Source organism: Fopius arisanus, unplaced genomic scaffold (genome assembly GCF_000806365.1).
Source record: "Fopius arisanus strain USDA-PBARC FA_bdor unplaced genomic scaffold, ASM80636v1 scaffold00064, whole genome shotgun sequence".
Classification (NCBI taxonomy): domain Eukaryota; kingdom Metazoa; phylum Arthropoda; class Insecta; order Hymenoptera; family Braconidae; genus Fopius; species Fopius arisanus.
In genome coordinates this window covers 736,523-762,235 of record NW_011887803.1, presented here as the reverse complement: position 1 = coordinate 762,235, position 25,713 = coordinate 736,523, and the positions used below count along the sequence as shown (strand labels likewise).

Below are 25,713 nucleotides of genomic sequence, written 5' to 3'. Positions count from 1 at the left end.
TCTGCCATAATTTCCATTTTTTTTCTGCCATAATTTCCATTTTTTTTCCTGTCATAATTTCCATTTTTTTTTCTGCCATAATTTCCATTTTTTTTTTTCCTGTCATAATTTCCATTTTTTTTCCTGTCATAATTTCCATTTTTTTCCAGCTATAATTCCCATTTTTTTTCCAGCTATAATTTTCATTTTTTTTTCTGCCACAATTTCCATTTTCTTTCCTGTCATAATTCCCTTTTTTTCCTGTCATTATTTCCATTTTTCGCATAACAAAAAATCCACTTGCCACCCAGCGGAAAAATCAAAAGCAATTTTTTTCTTACCGATAACGATGCTACTCAGGAGGCCTATTCTCGACACTTGAGAATGCAATGACCGAATATTCCCTATTACTCCATTCATAATTTTTAATCCCCGAATTTTTAATCTCCACAGGAACGAGTTTGTTTGCCGTAGCAGCTCATGAATTCGGGCACTCGCTGGGTCTCGCTCACAGCTCCGTCCGTGGGGCTCTCATGTATCCCTGGTACCAAGGGATATCAGGGAATTATGAGCTTCCGGAGGACGACAGAAATGGAATTCAACAAATGTACGGTAAGTAAATAAAAAAAAAAAAAAAGAAAAACCCCAATTAAAATTCCCATCCTCATGAAAAATCAAAAACGTGCCCAAACACACCGCGCGTAACATCCAACAAGATCAGCTTTACAAACAATTCGAAATCAAATTGAATGCATTCTCAGGATTTTTATTACGCTCCATAAAAAAATACGATTTTTATTCCATTTTTAACGCACTCTCTATTCAAATAAATAACATTGACTAGAGGGAAGGGTTCGCTTTCCACTCTCATTCAGAAACATTCTGGTGCTTTTGAAATTGGCAGTCTTATCTTGACCACCACAATTGAACCTGTAAAAGAGGGAACAGTGGGATTGATACTATGGGGATGATATCAGCATTGAATGCAGGACGATTTGAATTGAGGGTAGGTAAAGTGCGTCGAGCCGGTTTTGTACTGTAAAAGCGATAGCGCACGACCAGTGGTGCAACTCGGTCGATAGTCGGACGATGGAATAAACGATTACACTATTTCCCCTATTTCGACTTTTTACGATTTTTATTCCTTCACATTATCTTTTTTTCCTAAACAATCCTAAACATCCTATATTCTATATTATAAATAATTAATATTATCATAAATAATTGATATGACTTTTTTGGATGTCTTCAAGAGTAATCGAGATAATTGAATTGTTTTGCGAGCAATCGAAGTGGTTTTATTTTATTTTTGAATATTTGGAATTTAAGAGAATATCTTTATTGTTGACGACTTAAGCCACTTTTTCACCAAGGGGTCCTGGGTTACCCTGGGGCATGAATAAAATATGAAGAATCATCCTCTGGATCCGACTCACCATCTCATGAGTGATTTACACTGTCTAGAGTCTTTGTGGCTCTCTGAAGTGGATTACACGCAGAGACTATTTAATTTCCAAAATTTTCCCGACTCTCTCATCACACATCATCTCATTAATAATAAAATTTAACCCGAGGGAATGACCCCGTGTCCCCTTGAATGAGAAATTATTTTTCATCTGCATTAAAAATATCACAGCAAAATTAAACCCAAAGAGTAAATAAATATTTATAAAGCCAGAAATTAACAATTACTCATTACTCTGACCCGACTCACTGGACAACTCGGTAATTGATGAAAGAAGATTTCCCAACGGAAAAGCTTTATACCTGAAAACTCATTGAGTCAAACGAGGTCACCTCTCCTTAATGAAACACTAAATTTACCGATCTATTTAATGAACTCATTTCACCTCTCCAGTACCAGTCTCTATCTTAATTTTAAGATTGCCGTTGAAGTTGCCATTCGTTTCTTAATTAAAATTTCAATTATGTCGATGAATTAAAAGGCCAAAATGCACTCAATAAATTCAGGAATAATACGAATAAACGGGGACCGGTCGTTTCATTTTCATTAGTTTGACTCCAAAAGGGGTAATTATTTACTCTAGCGTCAACCACTCGACTTTATCGCCCCGGTTGCTTCGTCGTTTCTCACTACCTCGAAACCACCCCTCCCAATTCTCCCATTCACCCCCTGCTAGCAACCCTGTTCCTTGGAGCAGACGTCCCCGACATTTCCGGACGATAGGGCGAAAGGTACTGCCCCAACCTCCACTTTAATTCCCCCCAAGTTGTCTTCCTGTCGTCTCTTCAACTCATTTCCTCGTTCTCCATTTTCTTCATTCACTTCCTCCATCAATTTCGCTGTTTCGCGTATTTTAAATATTATGGGGGCCTTGGATAACTGTGTTATGGGATAGAATGTATGGAATTGGGGACGACGCCGAATTACCGAATGATATCGAACAGATGTTCGTTTGGGAACATCCAAAGTTGGGAGGGAGGCAGGAAATGCGGGATAGAATGGTGCGATTAGAATAAAATTTGATGGGTTCGTAATTTGCGATGAAAGATTCAAAAGGGTGGAAAATTTTTGAGATTTCACTCAGTCAAAATGGAATTGCAGATGATTGAAGATTTTTTGGGCAAGAGAAGGATAAGTCTGTCCGGCGGAAAAGAGACTTTTCAAATAATCGACATCCAAAAATATCCCAATTATCGCATCGTCTGAAAATCCCTCGTCATTTCTCTCCCTCCAGATGATAACGTAAACCACTGGACAAGGGTTCAAGTGGGCGAATTTGAGATCAAGTTGCCGATTTCCGTGGGACTACGGTCGGTGGGATAAGTACCCTGAAACAGTTAGAGTTAGTCCAAGTGTCCACAAACCTCTGCCAAAGTCCGTGGTTTGCACTTTAGTTGCCAAAAACTGTCGGATTCCAAGGGTTTCCCCAACCCTCACTTTTACCACCCGACGGAAAGATCTACAGTACAGTAACATCTGCGATAGGACGATCGTAAAAACTCCCACCCGCATTGAGCCACATTTTCTCTCATCATCTCGAGGCAGGAATGTCTCAAAGATAGAAAACTCGTCCGATTTTTCTCACTTTTTCCACTGAACTCACTCCAGGGGGAATCCCATTATCCCTGACGTCATTCCATTCACCTCTCGCAAGCCCCTTATACCTTCTATTTCGCCATTCTGGGATCAACTTCCGTGCCTTCCAGCGACGATTTAATCCCCAGGATGATTTCATCACGGTAAAAAAAGAAAAGAGGGAGAACAGCGGGTGGAGTAAAAAAAAAAATATGTGAAGGGGAATATTCCCCTGAGGTTGCCATCCACCAGTTTCCTTGTACCAATTTTCTGGAAAACATCGTCAGCGTCACTTCATTTCCTACTTTGTCAAATTCAATTTGCCTTTATTTAGCTCGTAAAGAATGATAAATAATCGGTTGGTAAAAAATAGTCAGGTACTGCGTTATGAGCCAATCAATTATGCTGATGCAGGTGCACCGGAGGATAAGCTGTGGGCTAATTTACCAGACGCCAGGCGTCCAACTCGTCCAACAACAACCACAACGTCAACGACAACTCCACGTACTCGTTCACCAACGAGAAGACCGTGGAAAACCCGTCCAACCCGGCCGAACACTTATCCAGATGATCCTAGCCGAGACAGAACTAATCACTATCCATACAAGCCAAACTGGCGAACAGAGAGACCTGATTATTATCCACAACGACCGGAGTATCCAGATAGACCGAGGAAACCGCACAGGCATCACACGACAACAACCACCACTGTCACACCCCATCGACCAAGGCACAGATGGACACCACCACCGAGGAATGACATTCCTGACAAGTGTCACACGAGCTATGATGCCATCAGCATCATTCGGAGGGAGGTCTTCATATTCAAGGGGAGGGTATGTTATCTCGTTATCATTCTTATCAATATCATCTTTTTTATTGACTGATTTTCAGGAAAATTCGAGCCCTCAATCAATTTTCAATTTAAAATCATCGGACTTCTGCGCGGCGCGTCGCGGCAACGGAGTTGAAAAAGCGGGGTTTTCTTATTTTTGTATTTGTGAAACATATAATGATGCGATTTTAATGATTTTGAAGATTTTCGACGTTGATTGAATTTTTTAAAATTCCCCCAACCAATCTGATGATTTCAAGGCGGTTCAGGATTCCCGCGCACAGTGAATCCGGGGATTCCGCGAACGACGGCGGGTCCCACAATTATTACATTCTTCACAAATACAGAGATACGATTTCAATGAATTTTTAGATGCCGAAAATTTACGGAAGACCCAACGAAATCTCTCACATTTCTCGGGGGGAAATCAGGGGGAAATTTGAAAGGAGCGGCAACGACGATTCAAATAAATTCGTACTTTTCTCCCAACAATGTAAAGCCCGAATGGGCTTTTAGCCCCAATAAACCCCTGAATCTCTCAATAAACGAGGAGTCGATGCAATTTCAATAATGATTTTTACGTGTGCAAGTTAATTAACTGCGTCATTCACCCCGTCCCCAGTATCTCTGGAGAATAGGCGATCACGGACTTTACGAGGGCTATCCAGCCGAGATAACCCGTCTATTCAATCTACCGGAGGATATTGATCATGTGGACGCTGTGTACGAGCGACAAGACAAGAAGATTGTATTCTTCATTGGTAAGAATTACTACGTATTCAACGCTAATAAACTCGAGCCAGGGTATCCACGACCCCTGAGGACACTCGGATTACCGGATGAACTGGAGAAGATTGATGGCGCCATGGTATGGGGTCACAACAGCAGGACTTATTTCTTCAGCGGCACCATGTACTGGAGGTAATCATTATTTCATTCAACTCTCATTAAATCAAATTATCCAATTATTTTTTTCCAATCACAATAACAATTTTATATTTTAAAAATTGAAGAGCATTTCCTGCTAATTCATTTAATGGACTCATTGATTATTCCGTTATCAATTATTTATTTATTTCTAGGTACGACGACTCCGCGAATTTTATCGAGCTCGACTACCCCAGAGACATGAATATGTTTGCAGGAGTTCCTTACAACATTGATGCTGTCTTCCAGTGGAAAAACGGTGAGAATGAATTATTTAATTATTTTTAATGAAAAATTCATTCCCCTTTATCGTGAAATTCACTGATATTTCGTGAATTCATCGTTTTTTTGTGTTTTTTTTTGTTTTTTCAGGTAAAACATATTTTTTCAAGGGCAAAGGATACTGGGAATTCGACGACATGCGAATGCGAGTAGCACACGAACGTCCGAGACCCTCCGCACCCTTCTGGATGGGTTGTCCTCCCGAAATGGAGACTAATGATATCGATTACCCGTCACACCGAGCCAAAGTCATCCAGAGCTCCTCCTCAGCATCCACAATCGCACTCTCAATTATAATCAGTAGTCTCTTTGTACTTGCAATTAGAATAACGTAGGTAATTGTTTTATTTTTTTTTTTACATTTTATCGAGTGAAGACAATCCACAATGGAGACACATGTGCCTATTAAAAAAATCACACTGCCGTTGTTTCTCTTTTTTGAGAGAATGAAAAAATGTTTGAGGATAAAACTGATGATTTTTCATTGAAGGAAACAAAATTACAGGTGAAAATACGTCATGCATAATAATGTAGAAATGAAAATATGAAAAAATGGAAATATCTCGAGATCGGCTGAGTGAAATTCCCAGGGGATTTTCATATTTTTGAGGTTTTTCTTTTTGCCCTTTCAAATGAACGGCGACTTGCCCAGATCGCATCGTTGGGTACTGAGATATTTCTCGTTGAGGGAAACGAGATTTTTCTACTCAAGTTTAATTACCTCAGGGCTTAATTAAAACGAAAAAAAAAGGGGATTCCCCAGGGTTTTTCAAAAGTTTTTGTTCTCGCCATTATTCTCGAATCAAACGAGTCCATCCAAACCAACAGAACCATATAAATAATTTTTTATATGCCTCTACAAGTTTTATAACTGTACGAAACTAGAATTAGGGCACGATATGTGCATCAGTTTTATAAACTGTGATATTTATGTGAACTAAAAGAATATGGGAATAAATAATCGCTTAGGTTTACTGGTATTTATGAATAGTGAATGAGAAAGAATGGAGATGTTATTGTTTAATATCGAAATAGTCTGAGACACGATTAACGTAACAAAACTTGAATTAAAACAATTGAATGATTTTTTATATTCAATTTCCGGTGGATTTTTTTTTTCATCGGAAAATTAATTCACCGGCAATTCCTAGGGTATAAGTGGAAATTGTAATATTTTTATCACTCGAAAAAAATTAGGATAGACCCAAAATCACTGTATAAATAAATAAATAAAATGTATACGATTGTCGATTTTTCTTCATCAATTAAAATGGAAAGAGTCATTTTTACAAACACAATTTCGATTTTATTCTCGTAATGTATGTTTCACACAATTAACATTGCCTTGAATTTTTCTACATTTTTTTTTACTTCCCATAAATTTTTCGGTGATTTTTTTTTCAATTACTTCTTGTGGCGTAAATCAGGTGGTGAATATGGATCCCAGGGATTGAGAGATCTGAGCGTTGTGTGGACGATAGTGTCGACTTCAGCCATTGCCCCAACACCAGTATCACCGCACATAAGTGTCTTTGTGATGGAGCTAATCTCCTTGTATCCCCAAGACTTGAGTAGAGCCACCTAAAACCATATTTCATTATGAATTCATCAGAATTAAGCCACAGTGCTGCAACAACTGGGATTATCTGGATATTCAGGACACCCAGGGCTGTGAAAACTATTCCACGCCGTAACCGGGGAGATTTATCTTCAAATTTCAAATACAGAATGCTTTTTGCCCATTTCTTTGCGCTTATTCGTTCACCTTTATGAGGGAATTTCCTCACGGATTCTGCGGCAATGGAAATAATTGTCCCCTTGTGTCCCGATCTTCTGCAGATATTTATCAAAATTTCCCAGTCAGCTGCATTCAATTTTTCAACTCAAGTTGAAACCAATGAATAAATTAATCAACGTCCATTAAAAAAAAATGATTAAAACCAATTATTCAACTGGAATTAAAGGAGAGATATAAACCGAATTTATTAACTCGTCCCCAATAAACAGTGAGAATAATCTCACGCCTAATCCCATGAATAAACCACAAACCTGAGGTGCAGTAACGGGATGCTCCCACATTTTAGTGTTCATGGCAGGGCAGAATAGCAGTGGCTTAATAGGATCCCAGGCTCTAGCAACGCAGGTGAGTATATTATCACAAATGCCAGAAGCGAGTTTTCCCATAGTATTGGCATCTAATGGAGCAATGAGAAATAAATCAGCCCATTTGGCAAGATCAATATGAAGTACAGGATCGCCTCGATCCTGCCATGCAGCCCACTCTACAGTATCCGATAATACTGGTATATCCTGAGGAAGTTCAGCGTCCTTGAGAAAATGCTTAGCCCTCTCCGTCACCACTATTTTAATATCGATATTGTGCTCTCGTAATTTTTCACATAGCACGGGTAGTTTAATCGTTGCAACACTCCCCGTACAGCCCAGGAGTACTTTTTTTCTCGTTGCCATTGTTTAATTGCTCGATTTATTGTTCTCACGGTTTGTTCGATTAAAGCGTTATTACTCACAGATATGCAAGATTTTATTCAATTACTTCGGTCCTGAATTTCTTTTGATAAATTTTTTGATAATTTATATTTTTCTTTTCCTTTTTGTGTAGAAAAATTATATTCTTGTGGGTTGAAGGTTGAGAACAATTGGTATTGGTTTACGATTTTTCAACTGCTGCTGGTCAACAAAATTTGGCTCGAGGAATTATTCAACTGGTGTTGATATGAATTTCAGTTATTCGACAATCATTCAAAAAATTCGCTTCATAAATTTTATCAAGGGATTGAAAAAAGCAATTGGTTGAATTATTTTATTGTTCAACAGTTGAAAAAAATAGGGGTTACCTCGAAAAAATTGGTCACCCAATTTATGAATCCGCTTCAAAAAAGCCAACTATCACCCCTTAAATGCATTCACAAATATCAACATCAACAGCTCTAAACTGCTCTAAAATCCCCTACAACATCACTAATGCCCACGTATGTTAATCCTAATCTATCAACAATTGCCTACAAAAATTCAAAGCTGTGAAAGTATTCATCGGTTAAATAAATATATCAAGTATTGGTGTTGCAATTTCAAATACTCTAAATTTACAAACTCGTCGTTCGTTTAATAAATTGATTGAACGTTGTAGATCGATAATCGATGATATCGGTTACGTATTTTTAATTTTTTGCTTGTCCTGATTGTTTTCATCGTCGTGAAAACCGAGTTTAGACCATTCCTCACGGGTCATGAGGTTATTTTCCATTCTACATCCGAGATATTCCCTGGCAATCTCTCGACACTTTGTATTATCGTTTTTGTGTGTGTGAAGGCAACGCATGTATTTTATCATCGGTAATTTGCAGTAGCCCTCATGATCCAGGGGAAAACTACCCTTCTGAGGGGGTATCGGGGTGAAAATCTTCTGTGAGAATGTGTATGATGACATCACCAGCTGGTGGCACGAACATTAAAGATTCTTTTTCACTTTATTTTTTTCTTCCAACTATCGGTCGTTTCTCTTTTCCTCTTTTTATTGTCTTTTAACACTGGAACACAAGTTTATTTTTTTTATCTCAAGAGATTTCGGGGAGTTCCTGAGACACTACTGGGGAGAGAATTTATTTCGTGGAAATAATTATGGGGGAGGACTACTGCGCATGTCTGACCCAGTGAGCGTCAGCTGATGGGGTATTGGGGGCAGCACCTGCTGGGGACAATTATTTTTGGATGGAGGGAAATCTCACTGATCGACTCCTCAACGCGGGAGAATTTCAATTCAATTGGGATTGATTTCAACCGGAAATCTATCCATTTTTCAACTTCCGGTGAAAACTAATTAAACGATCCAATTTTGTTATTTTTTTTTTATTCATATTTCGAAAAATATATGAGCGCGATGTTCAACATTTTATTTGTGGCTCTCCGGTGCAAGGATCGATGTAGGTCTCCTCGGGAGGAAAATCAGGTTCTTCCTTCTTGGTGTAGCCTGCGATGAGCCTCTTCACCTGAGCGACTGCACGCCCAGGGTTGAGGCCTTTGGGACAGGTCTTCGTGCAGTTGAAAATTGTGTGACAACGGAAGACTGAGTAATAGTCTCTCATTTTTGCGAGTCTCTCCTTGTGGCTGGTGTCTCTGGAGTCGATGATCCACCTGTTGGGATGACTCGTTGTTATCTCGAATTATTGAGTTGATGAGGAAATTTGAACAATTGATTTAACCTGTACGCTTGGAGGAGGACTGCAGGGCCCAGGTATTTCTCTCCTAGCCACCAGTACGGCGGGCACGAGAAGGTGCAGCATCCGCAGAGGATGCACTCGTACAATCCGTCCAGTTTTTTCCTGTCTCTCGTACTCTGGAGGGTTTGTCTCGTGCCCGGGCCGAATCCCTTGTCGTCTCGTTTCAGGTATGGATCGATCATCTTGTACTGCTCCAGGAAGTGGCCCATGTCGGGGATCAGGTCGCGGATTACGTAGGCGTGGGGCAGGGGATAAATAATCAGAGGTTTGTCATCGGTGGATGTTTTCCTGGAGTAATCAGGGAATTCACAATTGGAAAATTTGGATTGAGAAATTCGTTTCACCCAATTTTTTTTCAACTGAATTGAAAAATTCGTTTCACCCAATTTTTTTTCAACTAAATTGAAAAATTCGTTTCACCTAATTTTTTTTAATTGGGTTGAAAGAAGTTGACTAGACAGAATTTTTAAACTGGCGTTGATGAAGACACGGTTTTTGAGAATAATTACGTGATACAGGCGAGAGTATTGACTCCATTGATATTCATAGCGCAGCTCCCGCAGATGCCCTCCCTGCAGGACCTCCTGAAGGCGAGGGTTGGATCGTGAACGGCTTTCAGATGAAAAAGGACATCCAGAACCATGGACCCACACCTGTTCAAGTCAACAGTGAAAGTCTGCATGTGAGCTTTTTTCGCGGGATTCTCCGGGTTCCACCTGTATACCCTGACTGTCTTCAACTTGGGGGGAACCTCTTCGCAGGTCTGCAGGGATAAATAAAGATGATCAATTAAAAAAATACTATTTTAAAATTCGAAAGACGAACCTTCGATGATGCATTCACACAATCATCCAACTCCTCTTGACTCTTCGTGACCGCCGCCTCCAATTTTTCATCCCCTTCACCCCATTCCGAGCCTTTTCGCCCCTTTGAGGATAAAAAACGAGGGGTAAATAGGGCCCTACGGGGGATGACTTTTAAAGGATTTAAAAACATTTTTCTGTCAAACCCTTTTTGGACGTTCAAACCTCCGAGAGGTCCCTCACTTCAGGGCATTACAAATTCATTTTTTTTTTTAATTTTTCAATTAAAAATATCGAATATCGCGAATTGTTGGTGATTCTCGTGTTGATTTAGGTTTTAAAGGGAAAAATACTTGTTTCCCAATGCAGAGTTTCGACAGAGAGATAAGTTCTGACGCTGATGACCCCTTCAGTCATTCTCGCGTGATTTTGAATTATTTTTCGTGGCCATTCAGAGGTCAGACTGATAAACACTGATAAACAAATTGTCCCCTGCGGACTCGTCGGGGTTTTCAGCGAATTGATCAGTTCTGCTTTCAACGAAGCGGCGACAACCTGTGGAAAAACGTGTTTTGGAGTCGATTTTTTTTTTCTTTTTTTATTTTGATTTGCGCGCCAGAGGAATTTCAAGGTCAACCACCACGTGGAGGTGAAGATAGAGAAGGGAATTGACCTAGTGAATTTTTCTGTCGATTTTTGAAGGTGTTTACTGAGAATTGAATGTGAACACCTGTTTTTTTTGGGGGAATCGGTTTTTTGAGAATTTTCACGGTTTTGGGAAAGTTTCGGGAACTTGCAGGTTAGATATGATTTGTTAATTGTTGGAATTTAAATTGGTTGATACATTGTTGTGAGTGATATAAAAATTTTTTTTTCATTTTTTCCGAATTATTTTTTCGGGGAAAATTGTTGATGAAAATTTGATAACGATTTTTCAGTCACAAAAAAATCATTTATCTCGGAATGTCCAACCAGAGAGTTCTGGTGATCGGAGGAGGTGGTCGAGAACATGCCATCACCTGGAAGCTGTCTCAATCCCCAAATGTGAGTGAAATTTCCTATAAAAATCCGCACTATCCCCCACAGATTCCGAGATGTTGCGACTAAACTGAAAGCATAAACTCGTCCTCTTCAGGTATCAGAGGTTTTCGTCTCGCCAGGCAACTGCGGGATGTCCTCGATCCCCAAGGTCACCCTGATCCCCCTGAACATAAAAGACAACAAAGAGGTGTCCACCTGGTGTGTGGAGAACAAGATTGACCTAGTGGTGGTGGGCCCCGAGGATTATTTAGCGAACGGCCTAGCGGATGATCTGAAAATTGAGAGAATCGCCTGTTTTGGGCCCTCAAGATCAGGGGCCCGATTGGAATCCGATAAAAAATGGTCCAAGGACTTCATGGACCGCCACGGTATTCCCACCGCCCGGTGGAGAGCCTTCCAGTGCCCCGATGAGGCAAAAAAATTCATTCTCGAGGCGGATTTTCCAGCGGTGGTGGTCAAAGCCAGTGGTTTGGCCGCAGGAAAAGGAGTTGTTGTTGGAAATGATAAAAAAGAGGCCAGCGAGGCCGTCGAGGCAATCCTCCAGGGGAAAATATTTGGAAAAGCAGGGGAAACCGTCGTAGTGGAGGAGCTCCTCGTTGGCGAAGAGGTATCTGTCCTGGTGTTCACGGATGGGAAGAGCTTCAAGGTGATGCCACCCACTCAGGATCATAAGAGGATTTTTGAGAACGATCAGGGACCCAATACTGGAGGCATGGGGGCCTACGGACCCTGCCTTATCCTTGGAGAGGCGGAGATGAGAGAGGTGGAGGAGAGGATCGTCAAACCGACTGTCCAGGGCCTCAGCAAGGATGGGGTCGACTACGTGGGGGTTCTCTATGCGGGTTTAATGATGACGAGAGAAGGTCCCCGGGTCTTAGAATTCAATTGTCGCTTCGGTGACCCTGAGACGCAGATCCTGATGACGCTGTTGAAAACGGACCTCTTCGAAATAATGAAATCGTGCTGCGAGGGGTGTCTCTCCGCACAGGACATCTCGTGGGAGGAGAACAAGTTCTCGGCGGGAGTAATTCTGGCGTCCAGAGGTTACCCTGCCTCATCCTCGAAGGGCCAAGTGATCAGGAACGTGGAGAGGGTCCTGAGAGACAGAGATACCCAGGTGTTCCACTCGGGCACATCAAAATCCCCAGAGGGAGATCTCCTGACAAACGGCGGACGAGTTCTGATGACAGTTTCACAAGCTCCAACACTGGAATTGGCAGCAGCGAGTGCAACCCGGGCTGCGAGGACGATTTCCTTCGAGGGGAAACAATTCCGGAGTGACATCGGTCACAAGGGGATTGCCAGGAGCATTCTGAGGAGTGGAAAAACGTCGTACAAGTCCTCAGGTGTTGACATTCAGGCAGGAGACGATCTGGTGTCCAGGATCAAGCCCCTGGTGGCCTCGACCCATCGCCCTGGAGCCCTGGGTGGCATCGGAGGCTTCGGGGGACTCTTCGACACGAAAACCGCTGGCTTCAAGGATCCCATCCTGGTCTCCGGCACCGATGGCGTTGGTACTAAACTCAAGGTCGCCCTGGAGATCAATAAACACGACACTGTGGGCATCGACCTGGTGGCAATGTGCGTCAACGACGTCCTGGCACACGGCGCCGAGCCCCTGTTCTTCCTCGATTACTTCGCCTGCGGTCGTCTCGATGTTTCACTGACGACAAAAGTCATCTCTGGGATCGTTGAGGGGTGTAAATTGGCTGGGTGCACCCTGGTGGGTGGTGAAACAGCAGAAATGCCAGATTTTTATCCACCAGGGGAGTATGATCTAGCGGGATTCGCTGTGGGTGCTGTCGAGAGGTCAGAGCTCCTACCCAGGACCTCGGAAATTCACCCTGGGGATGTTCTAATTGCCCTTCCATCATCTGGACTTCACTCCAATGGGTTCTCACTAGTTCGAAGGGTTCTTCAGCTCTCGGGGAATTCTCTCCAGGATCCATCACCCTTTTCTGAACAAAATCCTGGTAAGACCCTTGGGGAGGAGCTACTCGTCCCCACGAGGATTTACACCAGGTCCGTTGCACCGGTTATCAAACTCGGGGTTGTGAAGGCTTTTGCTCACATCACAGGTGGAGGACTCACTGAAAATATCCCTAGGGTCCTTCCTGAGGGTCTGGGGGTCCTCCTCGATGCTGCCTCCTGGAGGATACCTCCGGTTTTTGGGTGGCTCGCTGCAGCTGGGGGAATCTCCCAGGAGGAGATGCTGAGGACTTTCAATTGTGGAGTCGGAGGTGTCATCGTGTGTCGGAGGGAGGACCAGGAGAGGGTGCTGAAGGGGCTTGAAGAGGCCCAGGAGGTGCCCGTAGTTATTGGAGAAGTCAGGGAGCATCGGGGGGGCCAGAGGGTCATTGTGGAGAACTTTGGGAGGAGTTTGGAGGTCGACATGAGGAGGCATGTGCCTGGAATCGTCAGAAAACTCGAGGAACCCCTCAAGAAGGTGGGGGTTTTGATCTCTGGAAGTGGTACCAACCTCCAGGCACTCATTGATGCCACGAGGGATCCTCTCCAGGGGGTTGGCGCCACGATTGCAGTGGTGATATCTAATAAAGAGGGCGTGGAGGGACTACGGAGGGCGGAACGAGCTGGAATTCCCACCAGGGTGAGATTATTGAGATTGGATGATCGAATGGGAATATTTTGGTATTCTCTTGGGATTAAAAAAAAATTTTCAATTCGTCCAGGTAATAAAACACACGGAATACCCCAGTAGGGAAGCCTTCGATACTGAGATGGACGTCGTCCTCAGGGACTACGGAGTGGAGATAGTCTGTCTCGCTGGATTTATGAGGATATTGTCTGAAAAATTCGTTAAAAGGTGGAGGGGAGCTCTTCTGAATGTTCATCCAGCCCTTCTGCCTTCTTTCAAGGGCGCCCATGCCCACAGGGATGCCCTCCAAATGGGTGTCCGGGTCTCTGGGTGCACTGTGCACTTCGTGGAGGTGAGACCCAGTCAGACACCAGTCTCTGGGGATGAGAGGAATTTTTTAAGGTGTGAAAATAAATTGGTGATGATTTTCCGCAGGTGGAGATCGACTCTGGGGCCATCATCGAACAGGAGGCGGTGCCAGTACTTCCTGGGGACACTGTGGAAACCCTCCAGGAGAGGGTCAAGGTCGCTGAGCACCGGTGCTTCCCCAAGGCTCTCAAGTACATCGCCACTGGGAGAATTCACCTGAAGGACGATGGTACTCTCCACTGGAACTACTGATTCCAGGGGAAAATTAGAGTTCCAGACATTCGAAGGGAGAATCAAGAATTTATAATTTTTTTTTCCAGCAAAAATATAATTTTTCACTCGGTAATTCAAATTTTTTTTTATCCTGAGATTCGTTGAAATAAAAAAAATTATTTCAATGCGTGAAATTGAAGTTTAATTAATCCTTTGAAATAAATTTTCCACTAGTACAAAAACGATTTGACTCATGTTTCCTGAGAATCTGTAGTTGAAAAATAATTCTCGTCAATTCTTCAGGTTTTTCACTCCTGACGACAGGAGTCTTAATCCTGGAATCTTCAGAAATATAATTATTTAAAAAACGAGTTGAGAATTTCATTGTCACAATTTTTCCTTGGGTGCTATTTATTTATTTAAAATCAATCACAACGATAATCCTGATGACAAGAAACAAATCTTGAGTCGAGGTGAGACAATTTGATTCTATTCATTCTATTAATTCTATTGCATAGCTAGAAGAACTGTAAAGTACGAGGCTGAAGCTTTTGTTGCCTGAAAATAAAACGATAAATCCCCCAATAAAATAATATAAATAACTCTCACTCATTTTATAATTACTAAAATTGCAATAAATATTGGATTTACCGTAACAAACAACTCAAAAGACAGAACCAATGTTTTACCAGCTCCTAGTGTACTTGCGGTTTGACTCCTTAGGATGGCAAGTTGCACGAGATTTTGTGCCTTCAGAGGAATATTATACCATTGAAGGCTTCCTCTGAAAATTCATATCTTAATGATTGATGGATTTTTCTTTGTTTATTATCATTCTATCGTACAAACTCATCTCTATGCTGCGACTGTGATCAATCACTCTCTGAGCGAAAAAACATATGACGAAGAAACGAGACAGAACTGTAAAGACGAAAAGACCAAATTGTACACTTTCTCCAATTCGATCCAAGTGACGTGCCATCTATCAAAAATCAAAGCCCTTGTCAATAAATATTCATTGATATAATAAATAAATTGAATTTATCGAATATTCAATTTTCAAATGAAAAAAATTATAAACGAATGAATTATGACATGAGGATAAATGACATTTCACTTTCAGATTTGTTTAAATAATCGATTATAATTTCACAAAATTTTCTACGAAATCTCACCTGTAGTCCAATTATGCTAATATTTATAGCCGATACCCCCAGCAACACCATATTATTCCAGAGAAATGTATTGTCCAGTAATTTAGTGAATCTATAAATAAATTTATTACTGTTTCAATGATTAATTCGAAAAATATGATTTCATACTCAATCGCACGATTGTGGACTTGAATAAAAATCTTGAGATGATTGTACGCATTGTCATCCTCTGGTGTGTGCTGAATGTAACAACTGTAAGTGAATACACAATTAATTATTCCCGGGAATAATCTTAATTAGTCTTACCCTGATGCAGCGAATAATCCACAGACGTGTTGGGCACAGAGAAAAAAGAATAGATCGTAGGATATTATCATCATTATTAAAATAATAATGGACATCTCGATTGTTATCATGATCAGATAATAATATTTATCCACGTCGATCATGGGGTATTCCAGGGGCATGTAAAATTGGGGAATCGTTGCGTTTATTTTCAGGAGTTTGTACACTAATTTCAGTTGTAATGATTTTGATGTGAAGACTACTCCTGTTGTTAAACAGCCAGCTGAATAAATCATTGAATTTTATTAATTTCAATTAAAAAACACGTGATGACTGAAAAATTCAGTTGAAATATTGGATACTCTAAAAAATGCTCATTCTTTTTCTTTCATTTATTACCAGATTGATAAATTGAGGAATTATTTAAATAAATTCATGGTAATTCGGATAAATAATTAAATTTATTATTGATAGTACCTGAATATAAAACAGCTAATGTCTGTCCCTGATTGGAATACTGATGAAGAATTTCCCGGCCTTGTTTATCTGGTGGAAATGTTTCCCAATTTTCTCTAACTTTATTCAAAATAGCTTTCATCTAAAAATAAGAAGAATATCATCCCTTAATGAATTTAAAAGTGTTTAAAATTGATTTTTCATCGCAATATAAATTATTTCGTCCGCCTTACCTTCTCCCAATTCAAAAAATAAGTAATACCATCACAAACGAATGTGAGATCGATCAAAAAAACACTGAGCGACTCAATGACAAGTGGCATATCATTGATATAATGCCGAAGAGCCAAAAACTGAAAAAAAAAATGTTTTTAATCGCCCGGGCGAGCTGTCATTGTCAAAATTCTTTACCTGAGGTGTGACGGTTCCAAAAAATCCCATTGCGGCTAGACATCGGTATAAAAATGCCTCTTTATTGGACTGATAAGGCCACACACCCAGGGTATACGACATGAACTTCATACACCGATAATAAGACTGACTCCAGAATTCCATTCTCCAGGTTCTACCAGCACCCTCAACTTTTCGAGAACTCGATCTAGATTACCTCCACCCGGAAAACTCTATGCGAAAACTTTCTACGGAATAATAACGATAATTGCTACCTGGGGTTGCGACTGACAAAAAAATTGCTTATCATTTCCCTAGAGCTTTTTTTTATTTCTAGGAAAAAGGTAAAGGGGTAGAGTGATATATCCAAGAAAAATCCACGTCAGAACTCGAAATCCGGGGGATAAAAATATAACGCGAAAATAAAACCTCAGGAAATTTATTTTCCTGCAAAAATTGTGGCAAATATATAATGATATAATTATAACGTCATGATAATATATTCAAAATATATTTAGTATATCGTTATAGTAAATATATGGGGGTCGTTCATCCGCTGGAATTTTTGCAGGGCATGTTCGTGATTTCTGAATTTTTGAATGGAATTTCAATTTTGAATGTGAATTATTGGTGACTCTTTTTATTTTGCAGTTTCGATGAGGTATTATTAAATATTATGAAGGGCTTTGGGTGCAATGGACTTTCCAGGGGATGATTTGTACACGTGTTTTACCTGTCAGTCTTCACCCGTGATCTGACGGTTTTCACCCCTTCGGCGATTACCTGGAAAAATAAATTTAATGCTGTGGTGATGAGCAATTGTATTGTCAGGTGAAAAAAAAAAGTTTCCAGGGAGCTATTATCTTATCTGGTAAAGTACATCAATTATTCATTGGGGGCTGGAGGGGGCAGTTCATGTGGGGTCGGTGGGAATTTTTATTGCAAAGGGTCTTCCAGTTGTTGTTTGACTTCTTTCTGGGACTCGGGAATTTTTTTTTCGATGATTGGTCTCCGGGGACTCCAGGGGGTTGCCACGAAATGATGGTAATGTAATTGAAAATTATTTATTTAGTCCGTAAATTTGTTGTTTTGCCGAAAAAAAATTGTTGGATTATAAAAAAATTGCAGTTCAAATTTTCAGAAACGAGTGAACGACCGAAATTTTTCTCGGGTCGATTAAATTAATCAGATTCGATTATGTAGTGGCTTTGATATAATTTTTAATGAGTGTGATCAATGAGAGGGGCTCAGGCCCCAGGCCTTGAGGGGGTCCTACGTCCCCTGGACCCCATGAGCCCCTTTCGACCCCCCGACCATCGATTTTTCAACAATGATTTTTATTTTATTTTCTCAACTCTCGATTCATGATTCATCCGATTTTTTATATTACAAAAAAGATTTATATAGTATGTTATATTATCGCCAATGGAAATTTGACCAGCGAGTAAAAATGACACATCGCGTTTTTAAACGATTTAAATATTCCCGCCGCACGAAATCTCCCTGCGACACTGGGAGCACCAATGAGAGGAGCCCCCGCCCCCCTGGCCCCCCCGAAGGGGCGAAACTCGAGACAGTGGGGGCGGTAATGTGGCGGAGGTGTTGAAAAAGCCACAGCTGGTTTTGTTAGCATTCCACCCACAACAGTGAATTAAATCCACCAACAATTCCCCAATAATAATTCAAAAAGAAAAATAAATATTCACCCCACCCCCGACGAATTTTTCACACGCCAAACGGTAGGGCAAATAAAAAAAAAACCCCTGAATTTATGAGGTCAGGGAAATTCGAAGGTCAGCTGGGGCTTGAGGTGTCCAGTATCTCCTGGAGTGGCACGAGGTCTCAAAATTAAGGGGACTTATCTCGAGGGAGGGGTAGGATATTCAAGTGATTATTTTTAATCCTCTCGAGTCATGGCTGAACTTTTTCATTTTGAACTGCACGATTGTGACACGGTGGTGAGAGATGAGTCCGATGACGATGTCATTGAAATTGGAGAGGTGAGATTATTCATTATATTTTCCTGAGACCTTGAAAGCGCTCTGAGAGGAATTCACATTGATTTTTTGGATTTATCTTGCAGGAAGAGTACGACTCGAATCCGAACGTCAATGAAATCATCGAGTGAGTGATTTTGTTGTTTTTTTTTGTTGAGGGGGGTGGCTCCAGTGTTTTGAGGTATTTTTATGATCGTATTTTGTTGAAGGACGGATGGATGCGAAACTGTTGCCATTTCCGAGCAAAATGTCAACCGTGGGAGGGAAAGGGCTGGACCCCAGGACTTTGAATTGTGCAAAGTCATTGGTAAGGGAGGATATGGAAAGGTTTTTCAGGTGAAAAAACTCACTGGCCACGACGTTGGCACTTATTTCGCGATGAAGGTGAGTATTCAGGGGTTTGTCCTGGCATTTCATCATTAGGATGATTTTAACCTAAAAAAATAATCGAGATAATCAAAGAATTATCTCTCTCTCATTTCTACACAATATTTCTGTAAATTCTCCTGGAACAGAAATCATGTAGAAATTATGAAAACTCATTTGTGATTTATTAATAGTATCAATTAATATTCATAATTTTGTAGAATTATTCACTCGTCCTCGCTGCGTCCTGTCATATTACCCATTCATTTGCAATTCATTGAATTAATTGTAATGCATTCTCAAATTCAATTCAGAAATACAGAGAGAACAATAAAATTTTCCTGAATTCTTATCGTCTGGTTCTTCAAACGATTTTTTAATGGGATAAACGAACTTATAATTGCCCCGTTCCTCTGCAGAAAGATCAGAAATGGTCATCGTGTAAATTTTATTCGTATTCTATTCTTATAACCATGAAATTCTTTTCCATCGTTGAGACACAATGGAGTCGGTCACGACTGCATAGGAGAGGCCATGGCGATAAAAATAGGTCAATGATCGGCCTCAATCAACGAAAAAATTGATTGGCCCTAGATTACCGTGAAATGTTTTCTCCTAGAATTAAAAATACACGAGGAAATCACGTGGTTACGTAAATTCATCGTATGCGTTATTTTTTCCTCCATCTGCTAATGAATATGAATTCCACTGAAGTACTTCTGTGACGTATGAACAGTTTCATCGGCTTCCACGCGACTTTCTATCATTTTTTTTCTCATGATTATCATGGATCCTCTTCAATAATTCCCAGGTACTCCGCAAAGCGTCGATAATTCGCAACCAGAAAGACACAGCGCACACAAAAGCCGAGAGAAATATCTTGGAGGCTGTTAAGCATCCCTTCATCGTCGACCTGATGTACGCATTCCAGACAAAAGAAAAGCTCTACCTCATTCTGGAGTACATGTCTGGGGGTGAGCTATTTCACCAGCTGAATCTCGAGGGTCTCTTCCTGGAGGATCCCGTGTGCTTCTACCTGTCGGAGATTATTCTGGCGCTTCAGCATCTCCATCAGCAGGGAATCATTTATCGAGATCTCAAGCCGGAGAATATTCTTCTGGATGCTGAGGGCCACATTAAATTGACTGATTTTGGTCTGTGCAAGGAGCACATCCAAGACGGCACTGTTACTCACACATTTTGCGGAACTATCGAGTACATGGCACCTGAAATTCTTACAAGAAGTGGACATGGAAAGGCTGTGGACTGGTGGAGTCTTGGGACTCTCATGTATGACATGTTGACAGGTGCTCCACCGTTTACCTCTGATAACCGGAGGAAAACCATTGAAAAAATTCTCAAGGGCAAGTTGACCTTGCCTCCCTATTTAACCCCCGACGCCAGGGATCTCATAAGGAAACTCCTGAAGAGACAAGTCCATCAGAGACTAGGATCTGCCCCCTCGGACGCTGAACAGATAAAAAATCACGTGTTCTTCAGGCATATCAACTGGAATGATGTCATCTCCAGAAAGCTAGAGCCACCGTTCAGACCAAAATTGACAAGTGCTGATGATGTCTCCCAGTTTGACAAAAAATTCACCAGCTCAGCACCCATTGATTCACCCCCTGACTGCACACTCAGTGAAAGTGCTAATCGCCTCTTTCAGGTGATAATTCGAGATTTTTTTTTATGATGAACATAATTCTTCATTGATCGTCATTGATGGCGAAAAAAATGAAAGGATGAATGGATTTTGAATTTTTATTCCAGGGATTTACTTATGTAGCACCGAGTGTTCTGGAAAACATGTATCAACCTCATGTGGTCCACGCCAGGAGCCCCCGCAGGAGTCACCTCAAGAGTTTTTCCCCACGTGCTAATCATTTCCACCATCACCACAGGTAATTGAATTACCGAGAAGCCCTTTATCCAGAAAACTCGAGTTTTTCCTATTAAAAATTCAATGGAAATGAAAAATAATAAATAAAAAATTGATTTTATTATTTCAGACACAACGGAATTGGTCACAACAGCATAGAAGACGCCGAGATGATTATAGGTTAATAATCACCCCTAATTAACGAAAAAATTGATTAGCTCTAGATAACCATGAACTCTTTATAATTTTATCCCGAAGAATCAGTCGAGTTTCCACGATCCTTCGATCTCAGGGAAGGATAAACATAATTAATTCCATAAATCCCCTTGATTACCAATTTTTCATTGAAGAATGTAGAAGAAAATAATCCCATTACTGACGTTCAAACATTTTTTAAATTAAATAAAACAAACTGGTGGAGGAGCATTACGTGGAACTGCACTCGACGATTCTGGGAGTTAGCGAATTTTTTCTCGTATAAATAATATTTTCTTCTTTATATTGATTAATATTAATCGCGAAGCAATTTTATGATTAATTAACGTTTGTTCATCGATTGCTGATACCTCCGAATGAGTCAGAATTTTCCCAAAAATATGATAATAACGAGAGGAAAATTGAAATTCGAGACGAAGATTTTTATTGAGAAAATACTGAAGGCTGATTTCATATGAATAAGAGCTCCTTAATGCAATCATTGGTTGTTTTAATTGAATGATGGGGAGAATAGTCATCGATGAGGAATTAATGAGAAAATATATTAATTTGATGTGACGAGGAAAATATCGAAGGGATGATTTTTCTCTGTGTACATTTTTTTGGTTTTCATTGATTAATTGATCAACGATTTGATCAATTATTGGAATAATTGACGACAACTATGTGTAATCGACCATTTAAACTCGAAAACTGCCCAAGTGTTCATGGATTAATCATCGAAAGATGAGAATCCCCCGAATTTTGTTCATTTTGTATCGAAATAGCGAGAGAATCTGATGAACAGCTGTTCAATTCCTTAATTTAAAATTGGTAATTGATACGATACAACACCTCCAACGTAATATTAATGAATAATTGATAAATCATGAATTCACCCAGTGACTGAACAATTATTAATTTTTTTTTTCTTCCATTGATAAAATCGACAGCGAATTTTCAGTTTTATTTCTAGAATTTTTACTTTATTTTAATTAAACAATGAATTAATGAATTATTCATTTCTACAATTATTGGTGATCGGTCACTGGATAAATAACAAATAGGAGGAATATGTTGTGAGTAAATGAATAATTAAAAATCATTAACTTATTACCGTATATTCGATTTAAAATTAATTGATAAGTGGAGGGAATTTAATGATAATTGATGATTTCGTTTTATAAGGGGAACCATAAGTTAATTCACACACTTTTGTAATGAAAAAAAAATTGTGCTTAATGAGGTGACGCTGGGAGATATTTCGAGAGCCATCGAGACGATTATTTCGTATATAAAAAATTGATTTTGCGATTTTGTGGGGACTTTTGATGTTCTCTTCGGGGTTTTCCGTTATTTTTAAGTGAAAACGACTTACTGATGGCTCTTTTGAGTTACTACCTGCGGTATTTAGGTGAAATTCTGTAAAAAAATATATCTGTGGTTGGATTTTATGGAGATCTGACGCTACGAATTTACAGAAGGGAAAAGACCGATTTTGGTGATTGTTTAATAAATTGTTTAGACCCCTCTCCATTTTATCCAATCGCAGAAAAATTAGACAGACGAGGTGGGCTAACCGTAATTACCATTTTAGATCGTAATTTAGCGAAGAAGATGATAATACGAAATGATAAAATAAAAAACTATTAATAAAAGAAAAATTCCCCGAGGCTTCTCTGATTAACAAAACCATCGAATTAACATTCATTTAGTCAAATAATTATTTAATTAACGAATTATTGGTGTGAGGAAATAACAATAAAAACCATTGCCATTTTTAAGTTAAGATTAATCAAGATATAATTAGAATCGGTTAATCAGGATTTTAATTGCGTGGGAAACAATAATTAATGGCAATTTATTGATGCACTGCCAAGAATTGCATTGGATATTATTTTAATTGATCCACGATTTCATGACAAATTGCATTATTTGTGGAATAATGATAATTAGTCAAGAGATTTTTTTCCTCGAATAATTCAGTGAATAAAAAATCATTCTAGAGGCAATAAAAATATTATAATAAACAATTCTATTTATTCTGAGACATGAAATTTGATGAAACGTTTCATAAAACACAAGTGACTTATATGCTTCCAATTATTAATAATAATTAATCATTTTTTTTAGCTTCTAGAGGAGAAAAAATTGAGAAAAATAATTAAAACAAATGGAGGACAATTTTTAATCGTTAAAAATATTGAGAGACTGGAGATAAGAGCTGTTTCATCAATCCAAAAATTATGTTCACCGTATCTGATCGATAAATAATCAATTGTTTATAGTTACCACTGGAATCACTGGATATTCAACTATAAAATACGAAAACTTGATATAAATATTTTTAAAAATAGTTGACAATTGATTTGATGTGCCCCAAAAATCCTCCCACACATATGAGTGTAGACAGAATTATTTTAAATAAAATACGATGCGATGTGTAACGTAAAAACAATTGTACCAATTTTTTAATCATTCATTAAATTCTCCCTGTAATCACGAGAAAGCCGAATTTCATTTGGAATAAAAAAAAAATGGAATGAATAATAAGACAAAGGTGAAAAAATTGGTAAATATTATTCTAACGACACGTACGTTTTATTTATTCTATATACAGAAGAAAAAAAGAATCGGATTGAGATGACACCGCGCTATGATCAATTGTTCTTCTCTTATTTGGTTTTTTTCATAGAAAAAAAATGCAAAGTAATTTCTATTCGTAGATGTCCTCCTTGTCGGCGATGTAGCGTACAATGTCCCCGGGTTTCATGAGTTTTTCAGCGTCTACGTCGGGTATTTCGAAGCCAAAGTCATCCTCGATGGCCATGATGACCTCCACGTGGTCCAGAGAGTCGAGACCCAGATCATTCAAAAAGTGAGACTCAAGTGACAACTGAATAAAAATTTATTCATCACAAAATAATAATTGCGCGAGAAGATTTTATAAATCCCTGATTTTGGGACCATTTCGCTCCTTCGGTCCCATTTTCACTGATAATATGGAAATGGAATTTATTTATAACTATGTCAATAAGTCAATGGAGCAAAATGGAATTGATCGTTTTAGATCCCGTTCCCTAGAGAATCGCGGAAATAATCGATTTTAAAATCGATAATTTCTTGAATTTCTCGAGAATTGAGTGAAATAATTGAGGGATTACTACGAATAATTGAAATAAGAGCCACGAGTCAATACCTTATTGGGATCGACTTTGTCATAGAGTTTGAGAACCAAGAGTACCCGTTCACGAATTATATCGAGTGTCAATGGTTGTTTACCACAGTAGAAACGTGTCAGCTCGACTCGTGGCCCCTGCACATAAAAAATACAAGATTTTTTGGCTTTTCTCTCGTAAGATTAATCACCTTATCAGCTGATATCTTGTCGTATGCTGCCACTACTTTCAATACTCTCTCCTCGATTTCATTGCAAGTTAGTTTCTTCTTTGGTGGCCAGCAGTGTCTCACTGTTATTGCCTGAATTTAGCGAGAAGTGAAAATAATTTAATGGGACACTGCAAAAATACGGAGAAACCATAGCAGCTTAAGACAATAAATTTTTAAAACAAATATATCGCCTGCAAATAAAGTTTTCGGGGATGACAATAAATAATTTTTCATTCACACGATAAAAAATCCAGATAAATTGTTTTATAATTGGAATTAAAGCTGGAATACAATAAAAAATTGAAAAGATGAAATTAAATGACAACTAAAAAATTGAAAAACGACTTTAAATAATTATAATATCCCCCGCACTGGTTCGAAATCGGCGAATATAAAAAAATTTGAAAAGCCCTGTTAATCAGGAGTTATATAAGACCGAGATAATTTAATAAAGATAAAAGAATCTTAAAAACAAAAACGAAAAAATACCTGAACATTGTTGGAAGGGAGTAGTCCCTTGGATCCCCTGAAATTCGAGTGAATAATTCTGGATCCACAGGCGAAAGGCAAAAGCCCCTGAGCCCTGAAACCGGTGGAATTGATTCCCCTGATGCACCCGGTGCCCCTCGACAGCAGTCGAACACCAGTTAATGACGCCATTTCATTAATTACTCACTCGATTAATCTAGAGTATTAAAGAATAAAGTCAATGGGTTTGTCGAGAGGTTTTGAGTTTTTATCGATTTTTATACTCACCGAGAGGTTAAGGGAGAATTAACAAGATCAAATGCTGAGACGATGAGCTTGAGGTAGAGGTTCAATCCCCAGAGCAAAGAGAATTGAGTAAAGTAGAGGCTCAGTTCTGGGGGTTTGAGAGACCCCAGCAGCATCGTAGTACTACACCCCATGAAAGGGAGGGCGCTACATGCAATGCTGGGGTGTTTTTTTTTTTAAACAAAGTTTTTATTGCAATGCTGGGGTGTCCATCGAGTCGGCGGGGTGAATTTCATTGTCTGCGGTATGAATGCTCTTTGTTTTTTAATTGTTTAACTGAAATTTAGCCGACTATAACGAGCGGAAGGGGGAAGCCACATCTTGTGGAATTTTGAATGAAAAAAATTATTCAATATGTAGCATATATACCCCTATTGAAATAAATTATTATAATGAGCGCGGTGGCCTATCGGTAACGTGCTCGGCTAGCACGCCGACGGCCCGGGTTCAATCCCGCCGTCATTCATTTTTTTTTTTTAATGATTCCAATTTTTTCTGTAG

At 39.5% G+C, this 25,713-nt stretch overlaps 7 protein-coding genes across 10 annotated transcripts in view; 3 read left to right on the top strand and 4 right to left on the bottom strand.

The window, feature by feature from the left end:
• LOC105269117 (matrix metalloproteinase-14) overlaps positions 1-6,293 on the top strand; it is a 12,319-nt gene extending 6,026 nt beyond the window's left edge. Inside the window, exons 2-6 of the mRNA XM_011309123.1 lie at positions 433-591; positions 3,434-3,855; positions 4,477-4,775; positions 4,937-5,040; positions 5,154-6,293. Of these exons, the coding sequence (XP_011307425.1) occupies positions 433-591; positions 3,434-3,855; positions 4,477-4,775; positions 4,937-5,040; positions 5,154-5,398 (1,229 nt within the window). The 3' untranslated portion in view covers positions 5,399-6,293. The remainder of the gene's footprint in view (positions 1-432; positions 592-3,433; positions 3,856-4,476; positions 4,776-4,936; positions 5,041-5,153) is intronic.
• Positions 6,294-6,346: 53 nt separating this feature from the next.
• Positions 6,347-8,220, bottom strand: Ppcdc (phosphopantothenoylcysteine decarboxylase). Its single transcript, XM_011309115.1, has 2 exons — positions 7,113-8,220; positions 6,347-6,644 (listed from the first exon to the last, which is right to left on the bottom strand). The coding sequence occupies exons 1-2, from the start codon at positions 7,530-7,532 to the stop codon at positions 6,468-6,470; spliced, it is 597 nt and encodes a 198-aa protein (XP_011307417.1). The 5' UTR covers positions 7,533-8,220; the 3' UTR covers positions 6,347-6,467.
• Positions 8,221-8,939: 719 nt separating this feature from the next.
• Positions 8,940-10,503, bottom strand: LOC105269108 (succinate dehydrogenase [ubiquinone] iron-sulfur subunit). Its single transcript, XM_011309113.1, has 4 exons — positions 10,127-10,503; positions 9,811-10,064; positions 9,284-9,589; positions 8,940-9,215 (listed from the first exon to the last, which is right to left on the bottom strand). Exons 1-4 carry the CDS (start codon positions 10,295-10,297, stop codon positions 8,966-8,968), a joined length of 981 nt encoding a protein of 326 aa, XP_011307415.1. The 5' UTR covers positions 10,298-10,503; the 3' UTR covers positions 8,940-8,965.
• A 141-nt stretch (positions 10,504-10,644) lies between these two features.
• Positions 10,645-14,483, top strand: Gart (trifunctional purine biosynthetic protein adenosine-3 Gart). Its single transcript, XM_011309114.1, has 5 exons — positions 10,645-10,903; positions 11,043-11,148; positions 11,240-13,753; positions 13,836-14,093; positions 14,177-14,483. The coding sequence occupies exons 2-5, from the start codon at positions 11,068-11,070 to the stop codon at positions 14,360-14,362; spliced, it is 3,039 nt and encodes a 1,012-aa protein (XP_011307416.1). The 5' UTR covers positions 10,645-10,903; positions 11,043-11,067; the 3' UTR covers positions 14,363-14,483.
• Positions 14,484-14,702: 219 nt separating this feature from the next.
• LOC105269107 (odorant receptor Or2-like) lies at positions 14,703-17,376 on the bottom strand. 2 transcript variants are annotated; one of them, XM_011309111.1, is made up of 10 exons: positions 17,342-17,376; positions 16,630-16,856; positions 16,452-16,571; positions 16,240-16,360; positions 15,784-16,045; positions 15,646-15,729; positions 15,499-15,589; positions 15,169-15,305; positions 14,975-15,107; positions 14,703-14,881 (listed from the first exon to the last, which is right to left on the bottom strand). In XM_011309111.1, exons 2-10 carry the CDS (start codon positions 16,771-16,773, stop codon positions 14,831-14,833), a joined length of 1,143 nt encoding a protein of 380 aa, XP_011307413.1. In that variant the 5' UTR covers positions 16,774-16,856; positions 17,342-17,376; the 3' UTR covers positions 14,703-14,830. The 2 variants fall into 2 exon arrangements, with proteins under 2 accessions (XP_011307413.1, XP_011307414.1); XM_011309112.1 differs by lacking the exon at positions 14,703-14,881 and having other exon boundaries at positions 14,992-15,107; positions 15,173-15,305.
• Positions 17,377-17,574: 198 nt separating this feature from the next.
• LOC105269106 (ribosomal protein S6 kinase beta-1) lies at positions 17,575-21,987 on the top strand. 2 transcript variants are annotated; one of them, XM_011309110.1, is made up of 7 exons: positions 17,575-17,652; positions 18,385-18,608; positions 18,692-18,732; positions 18,815-18,989; positions 19,783-20,640; positions 20,745-20,875; positions 20,984-21,987. In XM_011309110.1, exons 2-7 carry the CDS (start codon positions 18,522-18,524, stop codon positions 21,036-21,038), a joined length of 1,347 nt encoding a protein of 448 aa, XP_011307412.1. In that variant the 5' UTR covers positions 17,575-17,652; positions 18,385-18,521; the 3' UTR covers positions 21,039-21,987. The 2 variants fall into 2 exon arrangements, with proteins under 2 accessions (XP_011307412.1, XP_011307411.1); XM_011309109.1 differs by lacking the exon at positions 17,575-17,652 and having other exon boundaries at positions 18,146-18,608.
• Positions 21,988-23,621: 1,634 nt separating this feature from the next.
• On the bottom strand, positions 23,622-25,298 carry ND-ACP (NADH dehydrogenase (ubiquinone) acyl carrier protein). 2 transcript variants are annotated; one of them, XM_011309107.1, is made up of 5 exons: positions 25,195-25,298; positions 24,928-25,123; positions 24,418-24,528; positions 24,248-24,364; positions 23,622-23,944 (listed from the first exon to the last, which is right to left on the bottom strand). In XM_011309107.1, exons 2-5 carry the CDS (start codon positions 25,096-25,098, stop codon positions 23,765-23,767), a joined length of 579 nt encoding a protein of 192 aa, XP_011307409.1. In that variant the 5' UTR covers positions 25,099-25,123; positions 25,195-25,298; the 3' UTR covers positions 23,622-23,764. The 2 variants fall into 2 exon arrangements, with proteins under 2 accessions (XP_011307409.1, XP_011307408.1); XM_011309106.1 differs by lacking the exon at positions 24,418-24,528 and having other exon boundaries at positions 25,195-25,297.
• Between the last annotated feature and the right edge of the window lie 415 nt (positions 25,299-25,713).